At 39.8% G+C, this 19,055-nt stretch overlaps 1 protein-coding gene across 1 annotated transcript in view; it reads right to left on the reverse strand.

Moving 5' to 3' along the window:
• Positions 1-305: 305 nt before the first annotated feature.
• Positions 306-19,055, reverse strand: part of CLMP (CXADR like cell adhesion molecule) — a 43,327-nt gene continuing 24,577 nt past the window's right edge. Inside the window, exons 2-7 of the mRNA XM_089538219.1 lie at positions 10,279-10,433; positions 8,980-9,181; positions 8,710-8,874; positions 7,044-7,166; positions 6,221-6,362; positions 306-3,230 (exon numbers count right to left, since the gene is read on the reverse strand). Of these exons, the coding sequence (XP_089394345.1) occupies positions 2,936-3,230; positions 6,221-6,362; positions 7,044-7,166; positions 8,710-8,874; positions 8,980-9,181; positions 10,279-10,433 (1,082 nt within the window). The 3' untranslated portion in view covers positions 306-2,935. The remainder of the gene's footprint in view (positions 3,231-6,220; positions 6,363-7,043; positions 7,167-8,709; positions 8,875-8,979; positions 9,182-10,278; positions 10,434-19,055) is intronic.

A 19,055-nucleotide genomic window follows, 5' to 3' on the forward strand; every position in this document is an offset into this window, starting at 1 on the left:
CTGTGCCATATCCAATTGCACTGCATAAAACCTAGTCCTCAGGAGCAACTTTGTGAAGAGAACCATTGCAATGGACAGGAGGAGACAAGGAAATGAGATAGCCTGAGTGACATGGAAGTGTTTTTCCAAGTGAAAAGTCATCATTTACTAGAATCCAATTATTTATTTAATGGGTCTTGAGACGTTTTCAGGAACACTTTGAGGAATACCAATCCCTTAGTTAGAAAACATGTCTGCTAAAGAAAAGAAGGTTTAGTTTGATGACACTGCAAAACCGCAAAGTAAAAACATGACACTGCTTCATGTTTGGTTGAACTGCTGTAATTGTCCTGCAGCCCCTTTATTTAAAAACAACAGCAAAACATTCTTACTAAAATGTTGATTCAAAGGAATCTATAATAAATATTTGCTTCCCTTTGTGTGGCTCATTCTGAGCACAACTACGCCAATAGTAGCAGGTTGAAGAGAAGTAACTTCAGTTTACCAACCGAGAAATAAAACTCGAGAAGATTTATGCAACAACACTAAATAGTAGTTTGTATACAGGATAACAATACATCCTTTAAATAGAATATTTTACAAAATAATGTTTGGTTTTATCACAAGGTAAGTATAGTTGCCTTTCTGAAACAGTGTTGACTTCAAAAAGTCATTGCACTTAACATCCCTTTTCAGAGTGAAATGCCTTGTGGTTCTGGAAATAGGTAATTTCCTCCACCTTTTTCCCTTTCTTAGTTAGTATCTGTGAAATATAAACTGTAAAGTCATTTATGGCTCTCTTGAATAGCAGACCCCAAAGCTTGTGCTTCACCATTAAAGAAAACCAAGTTTTGGCTGGTGAATCTACTTACAAATGGGCTGGAATCAAACAGTACTTTGCAGCTTGTCTGAATAGTTTCTGAGCTGTGTAAATTGTCCTAGTTAATAGATTGCTGCATAATAAATGTTACATCATGAAACTAATTTCTCTAGTAACTGATGGAAACAGTTTAGGATAACTTCTTTTTAACTACCCTGCCATTTTCTATATGGTGAATTCAGTTCAGTGCAACCATCCAACATTTCACTGGTCAATTGGCCTTGTGGTTTGACTTTCTCCATGTCAAGAATCTGCACCATGTGAACTAATGGAACTGCAAAAAGGACTCTGTTGATACTGGATATTTCCATCAAGAGGAAAAGTAACTTCCTTACTTTCTAGAAGTAAGCTCACCAAACGGATTTATGAGGAGGTGCTGAAAGGTTCTCATCCCGACCAAGAAGGAAGAGCCATGAAACATGCATGCTATTCCACATATTCACCTTGAAGTTCAGTGCACTCATGTTTCTTTAATCCCTTTCCAAAAATGAAATGAAATAAAATAAAATGGTGACGCCTGGTCATGGAAATACTGCTGTCACCTCTGAATGAAAGTTTCCTTCCTTTCAGACTCTTTTTAAGGTTTGGAAACAGGAAATAGTCAGATCTGGTGGGTAGGGTGGGTGATCCATGCGCTCAGTCCCCAAATTCAAAACATCCATCATCTTGCTAGCCCTGTGACCAGTGCATTGCCCTGCAAAAAGAGAACACCTACCTGCAGCTTCTCTCCCTATTTTTCCTTCAGTGACTTCTTTAATGGGCACAGTAAGTTAGAGAAGTATTCTGTATTAAGTGCTTGGCCATTCTGAAGATAGTCATCAAAATATCTTTCCTATCCCCTGAAAATGTGGCCAGGACTTTTCCTGCTGACGGTTGAGTCTTGAATCTCTTTGGCCATGGAGAACCCAAGTGACGCCACTGCAAAGGTTGTTGTTTGGTCACTAGATCATTCAAAATGCTGCAAAATCTGCTTGGAGGTATCCACTCCGTTTCCTTTCTGGTCAGCAGTGAAACATTTCAGCACCCACTTGGCTGACTGATTCTGTATAGCTAACTGCTGGTGAGGTTATAAAACCAGCACATTCCCAGGATATATTTAGTGTCCCATCAATTATTTTAGGTGAGATTTGCCAATTTGCCAAAGTCAGCTCATGAATAGGCTCAGAAATTTCAGGAGTCGACACTGTTGAAGGCTTCTCAGACCTTGCTGCATCTTTGACATCTAAATCTCCATGCTGAAAGCTGGTACACCACTTTTTCACATTGAGTGAGATGGGCACTTATCACTCAATGTGTGCATTTACACTCATGGATTTCCTTTGGAGTTTACTTCTGCAGGAACAAGAGCTTCATGACAGCCCAGAGTTCAGCACTTGAAAATGCCAGACTCTTTGTTGAAGTGGTTTTATCAGTGATCTGAAAAAATTAAGAAATTAGAGATACGATCCTGCAAATTTGCAACCTACAATTCAGAAGAATAGTCAAGCTCCAGTGACAAAATTGCACTCAGATTTCAGGGAATAAGTCAGGTTGACAACTTTTCAGCACCCTGTTGTAGACATAGAGAGGTCTGTCACTGACCACAAAGCTACAAGTAGCTGTTAATTTCCCTTTTGAAGTAGATCAGAATAACTGTAATCAGTGGCATCTCTGAAAAGATAATGTTCCATGTATATATTTCATGAAGAACTGTATAAAAGTATATTTTCCCTTCAGGGTTCCATTGGAAAAGTACGTTTTTTGCCTGTCTCTTTTTAAAAAAAGAGTGATCCAAGTTTCCAGCGCGTTACATCTGCAACTTCAGCAATTCCCTTTTCTTCCATGTAAGGATTGATCATTGAGCAAAAAAAACTTTAAAAAAAATTAAATTAAAACCAGTCGGTTTTCTTTTCAAGTCTGTATCTGTACCTCAGTATATAGAAATGGTGCAGAAAATATCAAGAGCTTTTGTTGTGTAGTGGGTGAGTGTAGAACAAAAAAAAATATTGCCTCGGAAGATTAGCTACTCTAACTATACAATGCTGGTGGTATATGTGAGTTATAGACATAGCCGGAGTCTGAACAGACGGAGAGCAATCAAACTGTCTGGAAAGCCCGACTTTGAGCAGGGACCATCGTTGCTGTGGCTTCTGTTTTGATCAGGTTGGTGTGGTTGATTTTCTTTGGCTCGGGTTCCCTGCCATCCATCGCCATGGGGCCGTGTTGCGTGGGAGTTATGTGAGGGGTAGCCTCGGTTGACAACGTCTGTTGGCTGCGGGAGGCACTGTTTGCTGTTGATCTAGTTGAGGAGGAACCAGAATGCGAACTCCTGGATCCAGAAGAGGAAGAGCCAGGCTTGACTAACCGAGCCTTTGGGGCCTCTGCATCTTCTCTGTAAGCAAAAGAGACAGCGTGATTAAAAGTAGGACCAGAAAAGACCCATGCATAATAGATTTCTGAATAGATTTGAAAGTTAATAAATTATGGATGGCTTGCCAGTTGTACAACACTATTAATTACTTTTTTTGCATCATGCATTATGCATGAAAAAGATCATAAACTTCCCCACCCCAGTAATATACATATCTTTAAAATGAGTATTGCTTCCTCTTGTTTTTAGGGAAAGGATTTTAATAACATTGGAAAGAATGCTGAGTCTAGAATTAGATTAATGTTAAGCCGGGGACGCCAACTCTGATGATCGGAAGGTTTGCAGTTCAAGCCCCAAGTGCTGCATGATGGGATGAGCTCTTATCACTAGTTCCAGCTTCTGCCAACGTAGCAGTTCAAAAGCATGCAAATGCAAGTACTGTAGATAAATAGGTACCACTTGGGTGGGAAGGTAACAGCCTTTGGTACAGTCAGGCTGACCATATGGCCACCAGAGCAGTCCTCGAACAATGCTGGCTCTTTGGCTTAGTAACGGAGTTGCGCATCACCCCCAACAGTCGGTTATGACTAGACATTCATGTCAAGGGACTATCTTTACCTTTACCTTTTACCTTAAACCACGTAGATTAAATGTGTTTAGTTTCTGGCTACAAAAATTGTTTCAATATCCCCAGACTGTACAAACAATTTACGTATTACATGAGGGGAGCATCTGTGAAACCCAAAGTAGCATCATCAGCATACAATGGGTCATAGGAGGCCACTGAGCTTTGGTTCCAGCACTTCCCATGAATACCAAAATCCATAGATGCTCAAGTCTCATTAAATGCAATGGCATTGTAAAATGGTGTCCCTTATATAAGTGGAGGGTACTATTTTTGGTCAAGGAGCTAGCACAATAGATTGTGTTGCAATTTCTGCTAATCTGCTCCCTGGCATTCATCAGTTTGAAGTTATTTCGATTTGAAGGGTTAAAAGTGATAATTTTCCTTATATAAAATGGTCAAATCAAGGTTTACTTTTTGAAACTATTTTGAAAATATTTTCAATCTGTGGATAGTTGAATCCATGGGTAAAAACAAATCTGTGGATAAGGAGGGCCAACTGTAATTTCTTGCCTGTGGTATTAGACATACATTTTATTAATCTCTATAAGTACAGCATTGTAATTACTACTAACAAAAGCTGCTTAAGTTTGTTAACCTGTTGGATGTCTGGTCACTCTGCTGTGATGCACTTCAATGTACCTGTTTTTAACAATGGAATCTATTTTGATAAGGGACAAATCTGCCTTCGGCGCTGAGCACATGGGCCAGGATAGCACATCGATAGCACATGGATGGTGCTATATCAGTAAATAATAATCATAAACTTGTTGTCATGGTCTATGATTTTAAGGTACAGGCACTGGCACTAAGTTAATAGAAAGTATCTAAAGGTGTTGAAACGGAAGAAAACATGGCGAAAGAGAAGTAGAAAGCAAAAGGACCAGAAAAAATACAGGCAAATGGCATATAGGAAGGAGTCTAGATAGGACTTAACAAAAGGAACAGTTTAATTCAACCAGAGATAGAGAGTTGGGAGTTTTTTCAGTATGACAAAGGCACAGAAATCAACTTAATGATTGGCTTCTTAAAGAGACGGTTGTGAAATGAAGCCAGGGTTAATGTCAGCAGAATTCAAGAAAGCACAGAGGTTTCTTTTTTTCCCAAGGGTGTAGTCTGCTGAATCATACTTTCAGAGAGATTTCCTGTAAACGCCCCATGAAGAAAGTCATAGACACCTTTTAAGTGCTGATGTGTCAGAAATGGAGGGAGTTGCACTGTCCTCTTGCAATAAACCAGTTCTTGTAAGTATGTGCCCCACCATCTAGGCATGTAGGCAGATACGTGTTTCGGAACAGGAAATTCAAAGAAAGTTCTAGAAAAAGTGTTTTTAGGGCAGTTGATGATCTTGCCAGTTTCTAACTGATAGGGGTGCCATAAGCCAAAGTTGACTTGACAGGAAATAACAAGAACAAGAAAAAGCTGTATGAAACTGGATCATGTTGCACCCTTGAAACTAACTAACAGATTGGAAATGATCAATATACATCCGCAAAACAGGAGACACTATAGGACTATTGAGTGAATCTCCCACGCAAGCAAAATTATGCTTAAAACATGGACTGCAACCATTCATGGAGAGAAAAGTCCCAGAGGTGGAAGAGGGGTTCAGGAAAGGAAGAGGCACTAGGGACCACATTGCCAACATAGGATGGCTAATGGAGCAAACCAAGGAATTCCAGAAGGAAATCAGCACGTGCTTTATAGATCATAACAAAATCTTCAGCTGCACCGAACACAAAAAGCTATAGATGGCTCCTAAAGACATGGGAATGCCGCTCCATTTGATACTCCTGATGCGAAATCTGTACTTAGGACAACAGGCTATTGTTAGAACAGAATATGGAGAAACAAAATGGTTCCAGTTGGCAAGGGGATCAGGCAAGGCTGCATTTTATAACCCCATTTGTTCACCTTGCATGCTTCTGGGAACTGTAGTTTGTAGTGGCACCAGAGCTCTCTGACAAAGAAGGCCAAACATCTCACAAAACTACAATTCCCAGAATTCTGTAATGTTGAACCACGACAATTAAAGAGTCAAATTTCATTATTTCTCCAGTGCAGATACAGCTAACATGTCTTTCCTGGGTGGATTGCCTGAGGATCTTTTAAAATGGGATGCAAGTCATTGAATCTATGGGGTTTTTTAATATACCATTCGTTTCATCCTTGAGCTATTAGATACTGGAAAGCACAAACAAAGGGATATATTGTCCTCATGTCTTGCTTATGGGTTTCCCAGAGTTGTCTATTTGGTCACTGTATGCTGGATTGGATAGGCCTTTGGTGACTTTTCTTATCATATCCTTCCACTCTTTCTTAGGTTGTTCTGTGACAATGAAAATTTGAATACATAAATGTTTAGCAACTGCCAAGAGGTAATTACCTGATTTCATTTGGAGTCTCTTCTTCTTCATATTTCCTCTTCTCTTTCTTCTTGATGGTTAGCCATACAGCCAGGAAAACTAGGGAGAGCCCTCCCATGACTCCACAGACTGCTCCAGCAACTATTCCAAAGTTCTGTGCATCTATGAATTCACAAATGTATACTGTGTTATATTTGATAGAGAACAAAATATTACCATGATATTTTAGGTCCCTATTGGTGATGCAAATTCCATGCAACAAAACCTTTTGTGCTGGAGTTAAAGTGAGGGTTGTTCTTTTGCTTCAAAGAATACAATACAAGTTGAACCTCCCTTATCTGGAATTCTGAAATACTCCAAAATTCAAAGTTGTCCACATAGTAACACTTTTGCTTTCTGACTGTTCAACGTACACAAACTTTGCTTGATGCACATTTCTATCTTGAGCATATTTTCTAATCTTGTGTGATAATTCAGACTCGAATCCTATTCCCAGCTAAAATAGACGCACAACATCAGTGTGGGTTACCTCTGTGTTGCCTCTCCTTTCAACAATGAATGCAGTTGGTCTACTTTAGTTGGGATCAATCAGTGGAATTCAATTTGTTTTTATACAATGCTGTGTGTATTAATGCTGTTGTGCTGAATTCCATAGTATTAATGCTTAGTATTAACTACCACAGGCCCACATGACTTCTGAAATGGGCAAATGGCAGGGGCTAAAGTCTGCAATACTGCTCATCTAGTTATTCTAAAATTCTGCAATATTTGTGAACTGTACCTTTTCAGTACCATTTAGATCCCTTTTATAATTGATATTAAAAACATTCCCTGCTTACTTACACTGTACGGTCACTTCTACAACACAGGTCTCCTGTCCTGCTTCATTGGAGGCAGTGCACTGGTATAAGCCTGTAGCTACCCATGTGAGATTTTTCATAAAAATTTGCGCAGGATTGGAAAGGTCTGGAAAATCAAGAGACATTTGTTGATTAATTAGGTAGCATAATAAGACCCAGTCAAGCCACAGAATTTGCCAAAAACACAATGGCTACTAATGTTTTTGTTGTGTGCCTTCGAGTCATTTCCAAATCATATCACGGATTTTCTTGGCAAGATTTGTTCAAACAGCAAGGGTGCGTGTTTTGCCTTCCTCTGAGGCGGAGAAAGTGTGACTTGCCCAAAGTCACTCAGCGGGTTTCCATGACCAAGTAGGAATTCAACTCTTGGTCTCCAGAATCCTAGTCCAATGCTCAAACCACTATACCATGCTGGCACTGGGATGCTCAAGAAGACACTATACTATTTGGGAATGCTTTAGAAGCTGAATGCAACATATTATTTAGATAGGTAGTCAAAATTTAGAAAACCCTTGACAGCTTTTAAATACAGTCGGCCCTTCTTATACACAGATTTCTTATACATGGATTCAAGCATACAGGGTTTGAAAATGTTCCAAAAAAGTATAAATTTCAAATATCAAATCTTGATTTTCCATTTTTTATAAGAGACACCATTTTGCTATCTCATTATATTTAATGGGACTTGAGCATCCAGAGATTTTGTTATCCACGGGGGATCTTGGAACCAAACCCCAGCGGATAACAAGGGTCCACATTACACATTACACATAAGCATTCTCAGGATATCCAGACTATTCTTTTTATAAAAAACTGCCAAGGATTTTCTAAATTTTGACTACCTCATAATGTATATTTGTTGGAGAGTGAGCACAGTGTAGTAGTGGTTTGAGCATTCAAATATGACTTTGGAGACCAGGGTTCAAGTCCAAGCTCAGCCATGAAACCCATTGGGTGGCTTTGGCAAGTCACAGTCTCTCAGCCTCAAGGGAAGGCAATGGCAAACCTTATCTGAACATATCTTTCCAAGAAAACTCCATGATAGGGTCACCTTAGCATTGCCATAAGTCGGAAATGACTTGAAGGGGCACAACAACAACAACAGCAACAGCAGCAGCAGCAGCAGCAGCAACAACATGTATTTATTACAGCAGTTTAGTTTAGACAAATGGTTATTTGTTACAGTTTTTGGACATTTCCACATTTGGAATTGCATAGAGGCCTTCCAAAGCTGCTACAGAATGTAGGCCTTCCCACCTTAGACTGTTTTTTTTTTCCTGCTCTCCTTTTCCCTTTCGACCCCGGACCGTTGTAAACTCCTTCTCTCTTCTCCTTGCCCCTGACATGTATATTTTATTGTCTTCCTGTTCCCGTTTTTGTACTAATGTTTTTAACTGTTATATTGTATTTTTTATCTTGTATTGGAATGTTTTAATAATTTTTTAAGCCGCCCTGATCATACCTATGGAAGGGCGGGGTAGAAATAAAATTTATTATTATTATTATTATTAGGTGTGCACATACATTAACCAAAAGAGCAACTTTGCCCTGCTTTCTTCGCTTTAAATAAGTGCCATGCTGAGTCACAGCCATTCTAGGAGAAACTTTCCTGAAGATGGCTGGGATGGATTGAAGCAAGAATGACTTACTGATATGTGCCATGGGTGGCAAAGACCCAGTTTTTCCCTCCTCATCTATACGTTGCCAAGTGTACATTATAGGTGTAGTCCCAGTGACTGAATTGCACTGTAAAGCGATTTCTTTTCCTTCTGACATCTCACCTTCTTTCCAACATTTGGGTTTGGAAGGTTTTTCTGGGGAGGAGGAGAAAGGTGATGAAATTTTCAGCATAAATGCAAGCCAGAAGAATTTAGTATTTAGCTGCTCTAGTATTCTGAATAATTGTATAGGAGTCTTACCCAGAACCTTCAGAGTGATATGGGTCCACTCATACTGTCCAGCGTTTTTAACTTTGCATGTATATTGCCCAGCATCACTCGGCTGCAGGAGAGAAATCTCCAAAGAGGCATCCCCTTTCAGAAAATTGGAAGCAAATGAAACACGGCCCTTTTGTTCCTCAATCAAGTCATTATAGATGTTGCCTCCTGCATAAGTGATCACCTAAAAGGCAAAAACAATCTCTGATCAGCTTGCTTCTCTTTTGTTTTGCCATTGCTATTTCAGTCAAAAACTGAAACACAGCAGCTCCTGATCAGAAGAGGTTAAGGCTCATTTTTTCATCTCTCGTGCAAATTACAATTAATAATTAAGACACTGCAATGGTGTGCTTCCTTAGTGGAAATATATTTTACACTTGTTCACTTTTAATTATATCAGCTGAACTTGTAACTCCGTAACTGTTGGTCAGAACCTGCATAAGTTTGATCTTAGACAATATGTACACCTAACATGTTTATCTTCCAGTAAGGGAGACTTCTTCACATATTGCTTTTGTCTTAGAATCATAGAATTGTAGAGTTGGAAGAGACTGCAAGGGCCATCCAGTCCAACCCCATTCTGCCATGCAGGAAATCTAAATCTAAGCATCCCCGACAGATGGCCATCCAGCCTCTGTTTGAAGACCCAAGGAAGGAGACTCCACTGTCCCTGTCTGTGTCAATAGAGCTTCACTCTCAGCCATCATCAAAACTGAAACTTTATAATCAGATCAACTTTTCCTTCACTGGAGTAGCTTAGAGTAGATGATCGCTGGACACAAGTCCAATTGGATATACTTTTTCTGGTACTTTTTACAGCTAATATATGTAGTTAATATTTGGCGGAATTCATAATGATTATTACACAATCATAGTCGGCCAGGTTAGATTTAACATCTGCAAGTTTTTAATCCTGTAAAATAGTGAGTCTTCAATAAGAATTCTTGAAACACGAATATATGGTTCACAGCCTTTAGAGCCCCAAAACACACCAACAACTTTATTATAATCCTATCACTTTTGGAGTGGCTATGCTTGAAATCTAAGTCCTAATAGATGATATAATCATAGCTGCTTTATTAGTATTGACCAAAGTATTGACCAAACTGTTTATCGGTTTGCATTTGACAAAAATGCTCAGTTCAAATGTAAAGCTACAGTTTCCCCTGCAACTGCTTCATACAGGTCTACAAGTGAGTGGAAGCTTCTTTTATTGTTGTATTTCTATAGCTTATTTGGGCAATAGTGGTAGGGCATTAGGCATTAAGGAGTTAGGCATACCACTTTTGGTTCAGCCTCAGAATCTTTTAATAGCCATTCAATGTCCAGACTTGTTGGCTTTTCGTGCAGCCGGTGATAACAAGGCAGAGTCACGTTTGCTTCGGCCACTCTTTTAAATTCTGTTTGAGCTTGTGACATCCAAGCTGAACAGGACGCTGAAAGAGAAAGAGCAAGGCAGAATGTTTTAGTGATCATGACATAACAAATAGAATCCTTGATATTTTCATATCATATTGCCAGCTGAAGACATCTATGTTTTGTGCTCCGAAATGTACTGTTCCCCGCACTGGCAGTTACACAATCTACAATGGATCTTCCGCATTCGCTGGGGTTAGGGACACAGGACCCCCGTGAAAGTGGAAAAAACACAAATTTTAAAAAACCACTATGTTTTTAACCTGAGAGAACACCTCTCTTGGAAACTCTAGGTCCTCTGAGTCAACTCTGTGGTCAACATCTGCCAAAGGTTGACCATAGAATCATGCTGGAGGACCTGCAAATGCCTAGAGAAGTGTTCTCTCTAGGAATTTCCAGATCTTCCAGTGTGACTTTTGGCAAAAGTTGACCATAGAGCAATGTTGGAGATTCCTAGAGACAACTTATTAATAAAATCCATGAATAATCAAAGCCGCAAAAGTCAAAGAGGCAAATGTGGAGGGACAACTGTACTTAGCTTTCCCTTGGGTCCCGGACAGATTATGATATCATTATCTTCTGCACCTGGCTGTTTTTGCCTTCCACTTTCTGGCTGTGAATGGTTTTGGAATCTGTCAAAATGCTGGGACACACTCAAGGAGATGTGGGTTTGAAAGCTGATGGAAAAATTCTCCCAACTCATTTGTTGGATTCGAGACAGATTCAAATGGTGGGACCTCCATTCTTTGAATCATTGTTGGGCAGATTCCAACTTTGTGGGGTGTGCTTTCTACTTGAAACCCAATATCTGCACTGGAGCAAAAGGAATTGCTCAAAGTAGGGGTGTGCCTTTTGAATTAAAGAGAGGAATGCCTGTGAGAACAGGCTGAATCCAAGTATTTATTTTCAGAACCAGAATTGAATTTTAAAATCCCTCAGATCAAAAATCCTTGTTTTCCCTCCTGCTGTCCTTAATAGTAGTTATTTATTTGAGCTTTTAAATGGTTGTTATTGCTACATGACAGGGAATCAAAACACTCTTGCTGTTCTACTATTGATCACCAAAAGATAAATCAACATATCCTGATACATCTTCTGCCCATGAGTGCTTTAAATAACTCTCCTTCATCCCCATTTTTGGTCCCAAAAGGGAAAGTTTGCTGGAGATTTACTTTTGGCAATAAATTAGAACAGCGTGTAATGGCCCTTTCTCTCTGAAGAATATTTCCTAGTATTTCCTTGTCAAGGCTGGTCTGTGGAGCCAGTTAGAAAAACTTGCAAGTGTTTTTTTTAAAAGATATTTTAATTTATGCCTTGCTTCTGCATTAATATTTGGGTGTTTTTATTTTACATGATGATGCAAAGTAGGCCTGCAACAGCTGATGCCTCACCTAAGTAAAAGATGAGTTGAATAAGTTATTTTCCCAACATAGATGCTAGATTTTCAATGTTGCAGCTGAGTTGGCTACGAAATTGGCTTTGATTTGCTACTGATCTACAAAACAGATGGCAAACTTAACATTCCATGATTATTTTTCATGATACACAGAACAAACTGGCACTGGATAACATAAGAGTTTTGAAATGCATTGAACCTGATGGTATTTATGGTAACTTTTTAAATCGGTTGCGGATATGTAATACAACAGTTGGAACACTTTAGCTTGCTTCTTTTGAATAAATAGTTGCTTTTGAGTTATTGAGAAGCAGTGTGGTGTAGTGGTTGGAGTGCTGGACTATGGAGACCAGGGTACAATTCCCACCTCAGTCATGAGACCCATTGGGAGAATTTGGGCAAGTCACATACTCTCAGCCTCAGGGGAAAGCAATGGCAAACTTTCTCTGGATGAATCTTTGAAAGAAAACCCCATAGGTTGTAAAGGACTTGAAGGCACACAACAGCAGCCAACAACAATATGAGCTTTTGTTGGCAGCAGTCCTGCCCTGTTGCAGGTTGAATTGAGAGGCAGTGTCATGAAGAATGAATGTTGAGATCAGCTCTCTCACTTGTCTCATCTCATCTCCTATTATTGGTTTGTGTGACTGTAATAGGGTGAGACAGGAACAGTACAGTGCACCCGCATTATACGCGGGCGTGCTTTATGCGGACTTGAGTGTATGTGCTCAAGCCGCGGGGAGCGTGTAGGGCACAAGGGGTGGTGCGTCCCATTCAAATGAATGGGGCGCATGCCCGTGGCACCCCGCACATTCCTGTGCCACTGCACCGCCATGCATGAGCTTGAGCATAGGTCGAATTCACCTTACGTGGAGGGGTCTGGAACAGATCCCCCACGTAAGGCAAGGGCCCACTGTACTTTGCAGGGTTTTGGCTTACAGTTGTTCATCATTAATATACACACACATGTACTTCAGTTAAACCTTTTAATGATGTTCTGAAATTGAACACTAGAGGGACTCAGATACTTATGTGAAAAGTAGACCAAAGAAAAGCAACATAGGGCTTTATTGCACAGAGGTAAATTGCTTAAATCCTGTGCAGAAATGAGATTTTAAAATTCGGAAGGCACACAGCCTATGTGAGAAGTTTCTTAAATAGCACAGTCCCATCCATGTTTATTCCAAAGTTCTCCAGAGTCATAGTCTGATGTTCAAACTACAGTGGGCCCTTGTTATCCTCTGGGGTTTGGTTCCAGGATCCCCCGCGGATAACAAAATCTGTGGATGCTCAAGTCCCATTAAATACAACGGCATAGTAAAATGGTGTCCCTTATATCAAATGGAAAATCAAGGTTTGCTATTTGGAATTTATACTTTTGGGGAATATTTTCAATCCGTGGGTGCTTGAATCTGTGGATTAAAAAAAATCCATGGATAAGGAGAGCTGACTGTGCTACACCCCTATTCTATATGAGTAGTGTCTCTGGCAGAGAGGCATAAATCTTATAATGTGTGGATGGATGGACATGGTGCCATGTGGGGTAGAAACTTAATGCTTTTGCTCCCCTCCCCGGCTTCACTTAGGAACCTTAATTTTCCTATTATGAATAGCTTCATAAACTGAGCAATGGAAAAAAAAGTGAGGGTGGGGGGGAAAACACAGCATTAAAATTGGCTGAACATTTTGTGGGAATACCTAATCAGTTATATACTGGCTATGACCAGATTATGTACATGCTAGGACATCTGCTGTTTGTATTCTTTGGCGAGCAATGGGAGAAAGGCCATAGGTCGCCATATCCCGAGAGTGCGAATGCTTCAGGATGAGGGAGACCCAGTCCCCGCATGCATGATGCCTGGAGTCTGCTCTTCTAAGCTGCTCTGTGATTTCAGGCATTTAGTTGAGAGGCAGAAGTGTCTGGACGCAAACATATTTTATTGCTGTCATCTCCCACAGGGATCAGCTAGCTGTGCTCAAAACAAAGAGGTCAGCAAAGACCATCCACAGCAACAGAGCGCCTCAGAGCCCTGGATAATTTGAATCATATGTGTTTGGGAGTGAAGTTTCAAAAGCCTCTCTTGCACAACGATAAAATGGATATGTATTATTTCCTTTTTGTCTTTTTCAAGCAATGATATGAGGCATTTGGAATGTGAACAGTAGAGGAATCAAGATGGATCAGCACAAACCGAGGAAGCAAAAAAGAAGGATTTTTTTTAGAAGCAGCACTTAATTAGAAGAAGAAGTAAGGAAGCAAAACTTTGATAGGTGCTATGCATTAATTCGCACTCCTTGAAACGTGGGTGACTGTGAGCAGGTAGGTGTGCAGGTGTGGAATCGGCCGTTATTTTCCCGATTCCTTCAACAAGTTTTTGTACAAGTGCAGACAATATAAGGAAACTTTGGCCTGTTACAGACTGCCAAAATAAAGCTGCTTCGGGTCTCTTTGGAGGTATGCTGTTTAAATGAGGCATGCATCCTAAGAATACGGAAGCTGCACCAAAGCTGCCCTCCAGTGCTTAGGAATGGAGTGTGGCTTTGGCGCGACCTCCGGACTCTGCATCATTTAAATAGCATACCTCCAAAGAGACCCGAAGCAGCTTTATTTTGGCAGTCTGTAACAGGCCTTCAACAAAGTTTATTAGTGGATCCTTATACTAGAACTACTGTCGGAGACAGAGGTTTGTGTTTGGTGTGTAAATTCAGTCCTCTCATTTTGGCAAGATGCCATGAAAATATGACATTCGTCTGCATGAAAACAAGAAAGGGGATACCGAACGATAGGAGTAAGCTAGAGCTGTGGCTTAGTAGAGGAGGTCACACATGTTGATAAAGGGACAAAACTGTTGAGGGTTGCAGATAAAGTTGAATTAAATGAGGAAACAGCGGGTCCACAAAGTCACCAAAAATTAAAGAAAAGAATGAAGAGTTCAGTGCCTGGTGGAAAGTCTCAGGATTAAGGGAGCAAAGATTTCAAAACAAGTGAAGGGGGTGGACTATGGGCACGTGCAAAACAAATATGATGATCAGACAGCGGAAATTTGCTGGCCTCTTAATAAGAGACGACACACTTTTTGATAAGAATGAAATCGAGACTGTGTCCAAGAGAATGTGTAGATAAATCAGAACAAAGTTTTGAGTCCAAACAATGATAACAAAGAACTAAAGCGTGCAGCCACAGGATCATTAAGATTGTCCATGTGAATGCTAAAGTCCCCCAAAATTAGGGTGGGGACCTCATCCAAAATTTCAAAAGGCAACCAAGAGTCAAAATCAGAATTGAACATTGCAGATGGTCCAGGTGGACAATAGATGGCTGCCACCCATAACTGCAGAGGCTGAAAAGGTTTAACAGCATGGAACTCAAATGTAGAAAAAAAATGGGTCTGTGGGAAAGAACAGTAACTGAAACTGACATAAGTTAGATAACAAAATGTCCAATGTGTGTTGTATGTCTTCATTTTGTTAGATGACAAAATGAAGGCACACAACACGCACACTAGGCTGTCTAGGCACATCCTGCTTAGAACCAGATAAATGAAATGTAATACATGCATATTTAGAAGCACATCCTACCAAGAATGTACTGTACAGAGAAAAGGAATATAAATTAATACATGAATATTTTTCAATCCAGTATCTCTGGAGATTTCTGATGCAAAAAGCATGATGCACAATTGTCCTACTGCAGGATGCAGCATTTGCTGTTATCCCTTCATCCCAGGCAAGATGTGAAGGACGTGTGTAGGTTGCAGACTGGGAACTGTCTTGTATAAGGCAAGTGCTAACACATTTGCTATTGCGTTCCTGGGTGTGTCCTCTTTATCGCTTTCATCCAGCTGTTTCTTTTGGCACAGGACACCTGCATGTAGAAACCTGTGTATATACACTAATGGTGCATGTTGGATTGAAATCATAGTGATTGTTCTATGATGGCTACCCACTATGTGACATAAATAAAATGGCCTGAGTCCCATTGAATCAATTCTTGAATGGTGAGTTATCACTAACCACATCCGATCAGTTCAGTTGATCTTAATATACAATAATCCAATCAGTTCAGTTGATCTTAATATACAATTGGCCAGGACCCAAAAAGCTTTCTTATTTTCAATGTAATTTTAAAACTGCCGATTCAGGTAGAAATATAACTCTTTTGTAAGAATGTAATGGCCAGTTAACAATTCCATAAGCAGGCTTTTTGCCTCCAACCAAATGGAAGCTCCACCTTGATCTCATCTGCACTGCAGAAATAATGCAGCCTGACACTGCTGTAACTGCCAGGGCTCAGTGCTATGGAATCCTGGGATTTGCAATTTGTTGTGGCACTACAGCTCTCTGACAGGGAAGGCTAAATATCTCACAAAACCATAGACCCAGAATTCCATTGCGATGAGCCATGGTAGTTAAAGCAATGTCAAATTGCATTATTTCTGGAGTGCAGATGCAGCTCTTTTGACTAGTTAGTTGTATTTCCATGCAAACATACTATATGAAACAGCATATAAATCAGCGCTGATTTAACCCTTTTGGGAGTTTGTCTTCAAGCCTAGATGGAGGTTTACATGGAAACTGCATTAATTAACTCTTAAAGAAGGAAACTGGAATTTTTTTTTATAATAATCAAAACGAATATCTGAAAAAAATCACATTTGCATACAGACACTTGATGGTAAAGCCAGACAAACCCCTTTCTTTCCAAAATTTAAATATACAGACTGAGTCTCCCTTATCTGGAATTCCAAAATCTGAAATATTCCCAAGTCCAAAATTGCACACATGGGTGGCTGAGATAGGAACGCCTTTGCTTTCTGATGGTTCAATGTTTTGTGCACAACATTACTGAAAATGTTGTGTATAAAATTACCTTTGGGCTATATGTATAAGGTGTATGTGAAACATAAATGCCTTTCATGTTTAGACTTGGATCCCATCTCCAAGATATCTCATTATGTATATGCAGATATTTCAAAATAATTTTAAAAATCTCCACAATCCCAAACACTCCTGTTGCCAAAGATTTCAGATAAGGAAAGTTCAACCTATAGTGCTAGTTATGTATAGGATAATCGCTTAGTTGGAAAAATAGACATGAAATTCTTAAGAAATAGTAGTTCTGTATCCTTCCATCACAGTCACCAAAAATCTAATTTACTTCTCAAGCACCAACTTCATTCTCTTAAAAGCAATCCTAGTGAAATGCTCAGTTATGTTCCAATAATTGTGCTTAACCAGACATGACATTTCACTTATCCACTACAAGCATTGCTAATATGAAAAACAACAACATATGAATGGCTGATATATTAATTTAGTGTCGGTTTTCATATTCCCACCTATGCTGAAACATTGCACACCTATAACCACAGCTTTCCTTCAGGCAAAAATATGAATGACAGAAGCTGCTCTTCCTCCATGTTCTTTATAATTTAAAGAATGTGAATCTCCATCATTTGTGCGCATCTGCATAGTCAAACTGCAATGAAATGAATTTGAAGAATACATCTTCCCTTTCTTTTGATGTTGTATCCATCAGCGTCCTAATTTTAGAATAGCTTCATGTGCAAAAAAGTTAATGCCCAGTATTAGAAAGTTTTATGGGACTCTTAATAACTCCAAAATTATTCCCAAATCAACTTGAACCTATCCCAAAGAGAAGTATATCTTGCAAAGCTTTCCTTGCTATTGTAATCTCTTTAAAGATGTTTTATTTTCTTTCGCAGTTTTAGTAAAAGTCCAGCTATAGTTGGGCTATTCTCAGCGTTTTCAGACTGAAATGCTCTTTTAAGTGAGAGTCTACAAAAGAAGGAGTTCACTTTTACTGTTGGAGGTTTCTGTCAACAGTTTTCCTTGGGAAACATTCCATTCAATGGATATGTTAGAAACAGTGATAATATTAAGTTTTCCCAAGCTTGATCACTGTGTATTTAATTTCCATACAATCTTAGTACAGTAGTTCCTGGCATCTCCTGGGGATGGATTCCAAGACCCTCCCCCATGGATACCAAAATTCATGGATCGTCAAGTTCCATTAAATACAATGCCATAGTATAAATGGCAAAATCAAGGTTTGCTTTTTGGATTTTTTTTCTTGAGTATTTTCAAACAGTGGATGGTTGAATCCATGGATAAAGAATATGTGGATATGGAGGACCAAATGTATTTAACCGTATGGCACTTCAACCGCATGGCAGTTCACTAGTTTGTATTAGGATACCCACTCTCATATTGGTTGGAAACAGACTAGTTGTTATTATCATACATCCAGCCCTTAGACTTCATGCATATCAGAGAAAGTGCTTGGATCCATCTGCTATTAAGCTATACTGTTATACATGATCAGATTCACATTCCCACTCTAAGGCTGCTTTCCACTGAAGTGATACCGCTTATTACTTTTCCAATTTCCATAGTCTTTCTTTACCCCAATCCTCTGTTTCATTTCTTTACCCTAATCCTCTCTTTTCCCTTCTCCCTGACTGTCATGCATGCATACACAGGCGTCTCCCCTTCTGATGTTTAATTCTCTAGCAAAGGCTAAGAAGCCTACGGCTGTTTCTGAGGGAAGCCCTGAACAAGAAATGCACACATGCACTGTGTCCAACAAGGATGCCTCTGACCTTTGCACAGAGGAATAAACCAGTTTATTTTTCCCCACTGGGCACTTGTCCCAGTTTTAGAATGAAGGATGATGCCCTAGGTCTGGCTGAAGCTGCAGAGACCTTTCCAGAAGCAACCCTCATGATATCGGTGACCTGAACAGAAAGATGCTCCAGCTGAGAGCTATGAGATGCCATTGAGCTCTGGTGAGTGAGCATAATGCTTCTAACATGCTGAACCAGAACAAATGCTGCTGCATGTGGGCTGCTGCGGAGCATATCTATTAATAAGATGTGAAAAGGCCAGCCATGTTATCAAGGAACATACTCCATAAAGGTCAGAGGGAGTGTATATGGCTTAGCCTAGGAAGCCTATTGCTGCAGGTAGTTCTTTCAACCTGAAAAACTGGCCCACAAGACATTTGCAACACCCTTTAGTTCCTGTTGGCTGTGGGCCAGGTTTTCAGGCCTTTTTCAGAGCTGGATGCAAAAAACAAACAAACAGAAAAACATATTGTAACTGGTTAATATCAGTAGGGCTGCATCCACACTGCAGAAATAATCCAGTTTGATACCACTTTAACTGCCATGGCTCAGTGCTATGGTATCCTAGGAATTGTAGCTTTCTGAGACTTTCAGCCTTC

This window comes from Sceloporus occidentalis, unplaced genomic scaffold, assembly GCF_023333645.1.
Source record: "Sceloporus occidentalis isolate IW3139 unplaced genomic scaffold, rSceOcc1.0.p SCAF_9, whole genome shotgun sequence".
In the NCBI taxonomy this organism is placed as follows: domain Eukaryota; kingdom Metazoa; phylum Chordata; class Lepidosauria; order Squamata; family Phrynosomatidae; genus Sceloporus; species Sceloporus occidentalis.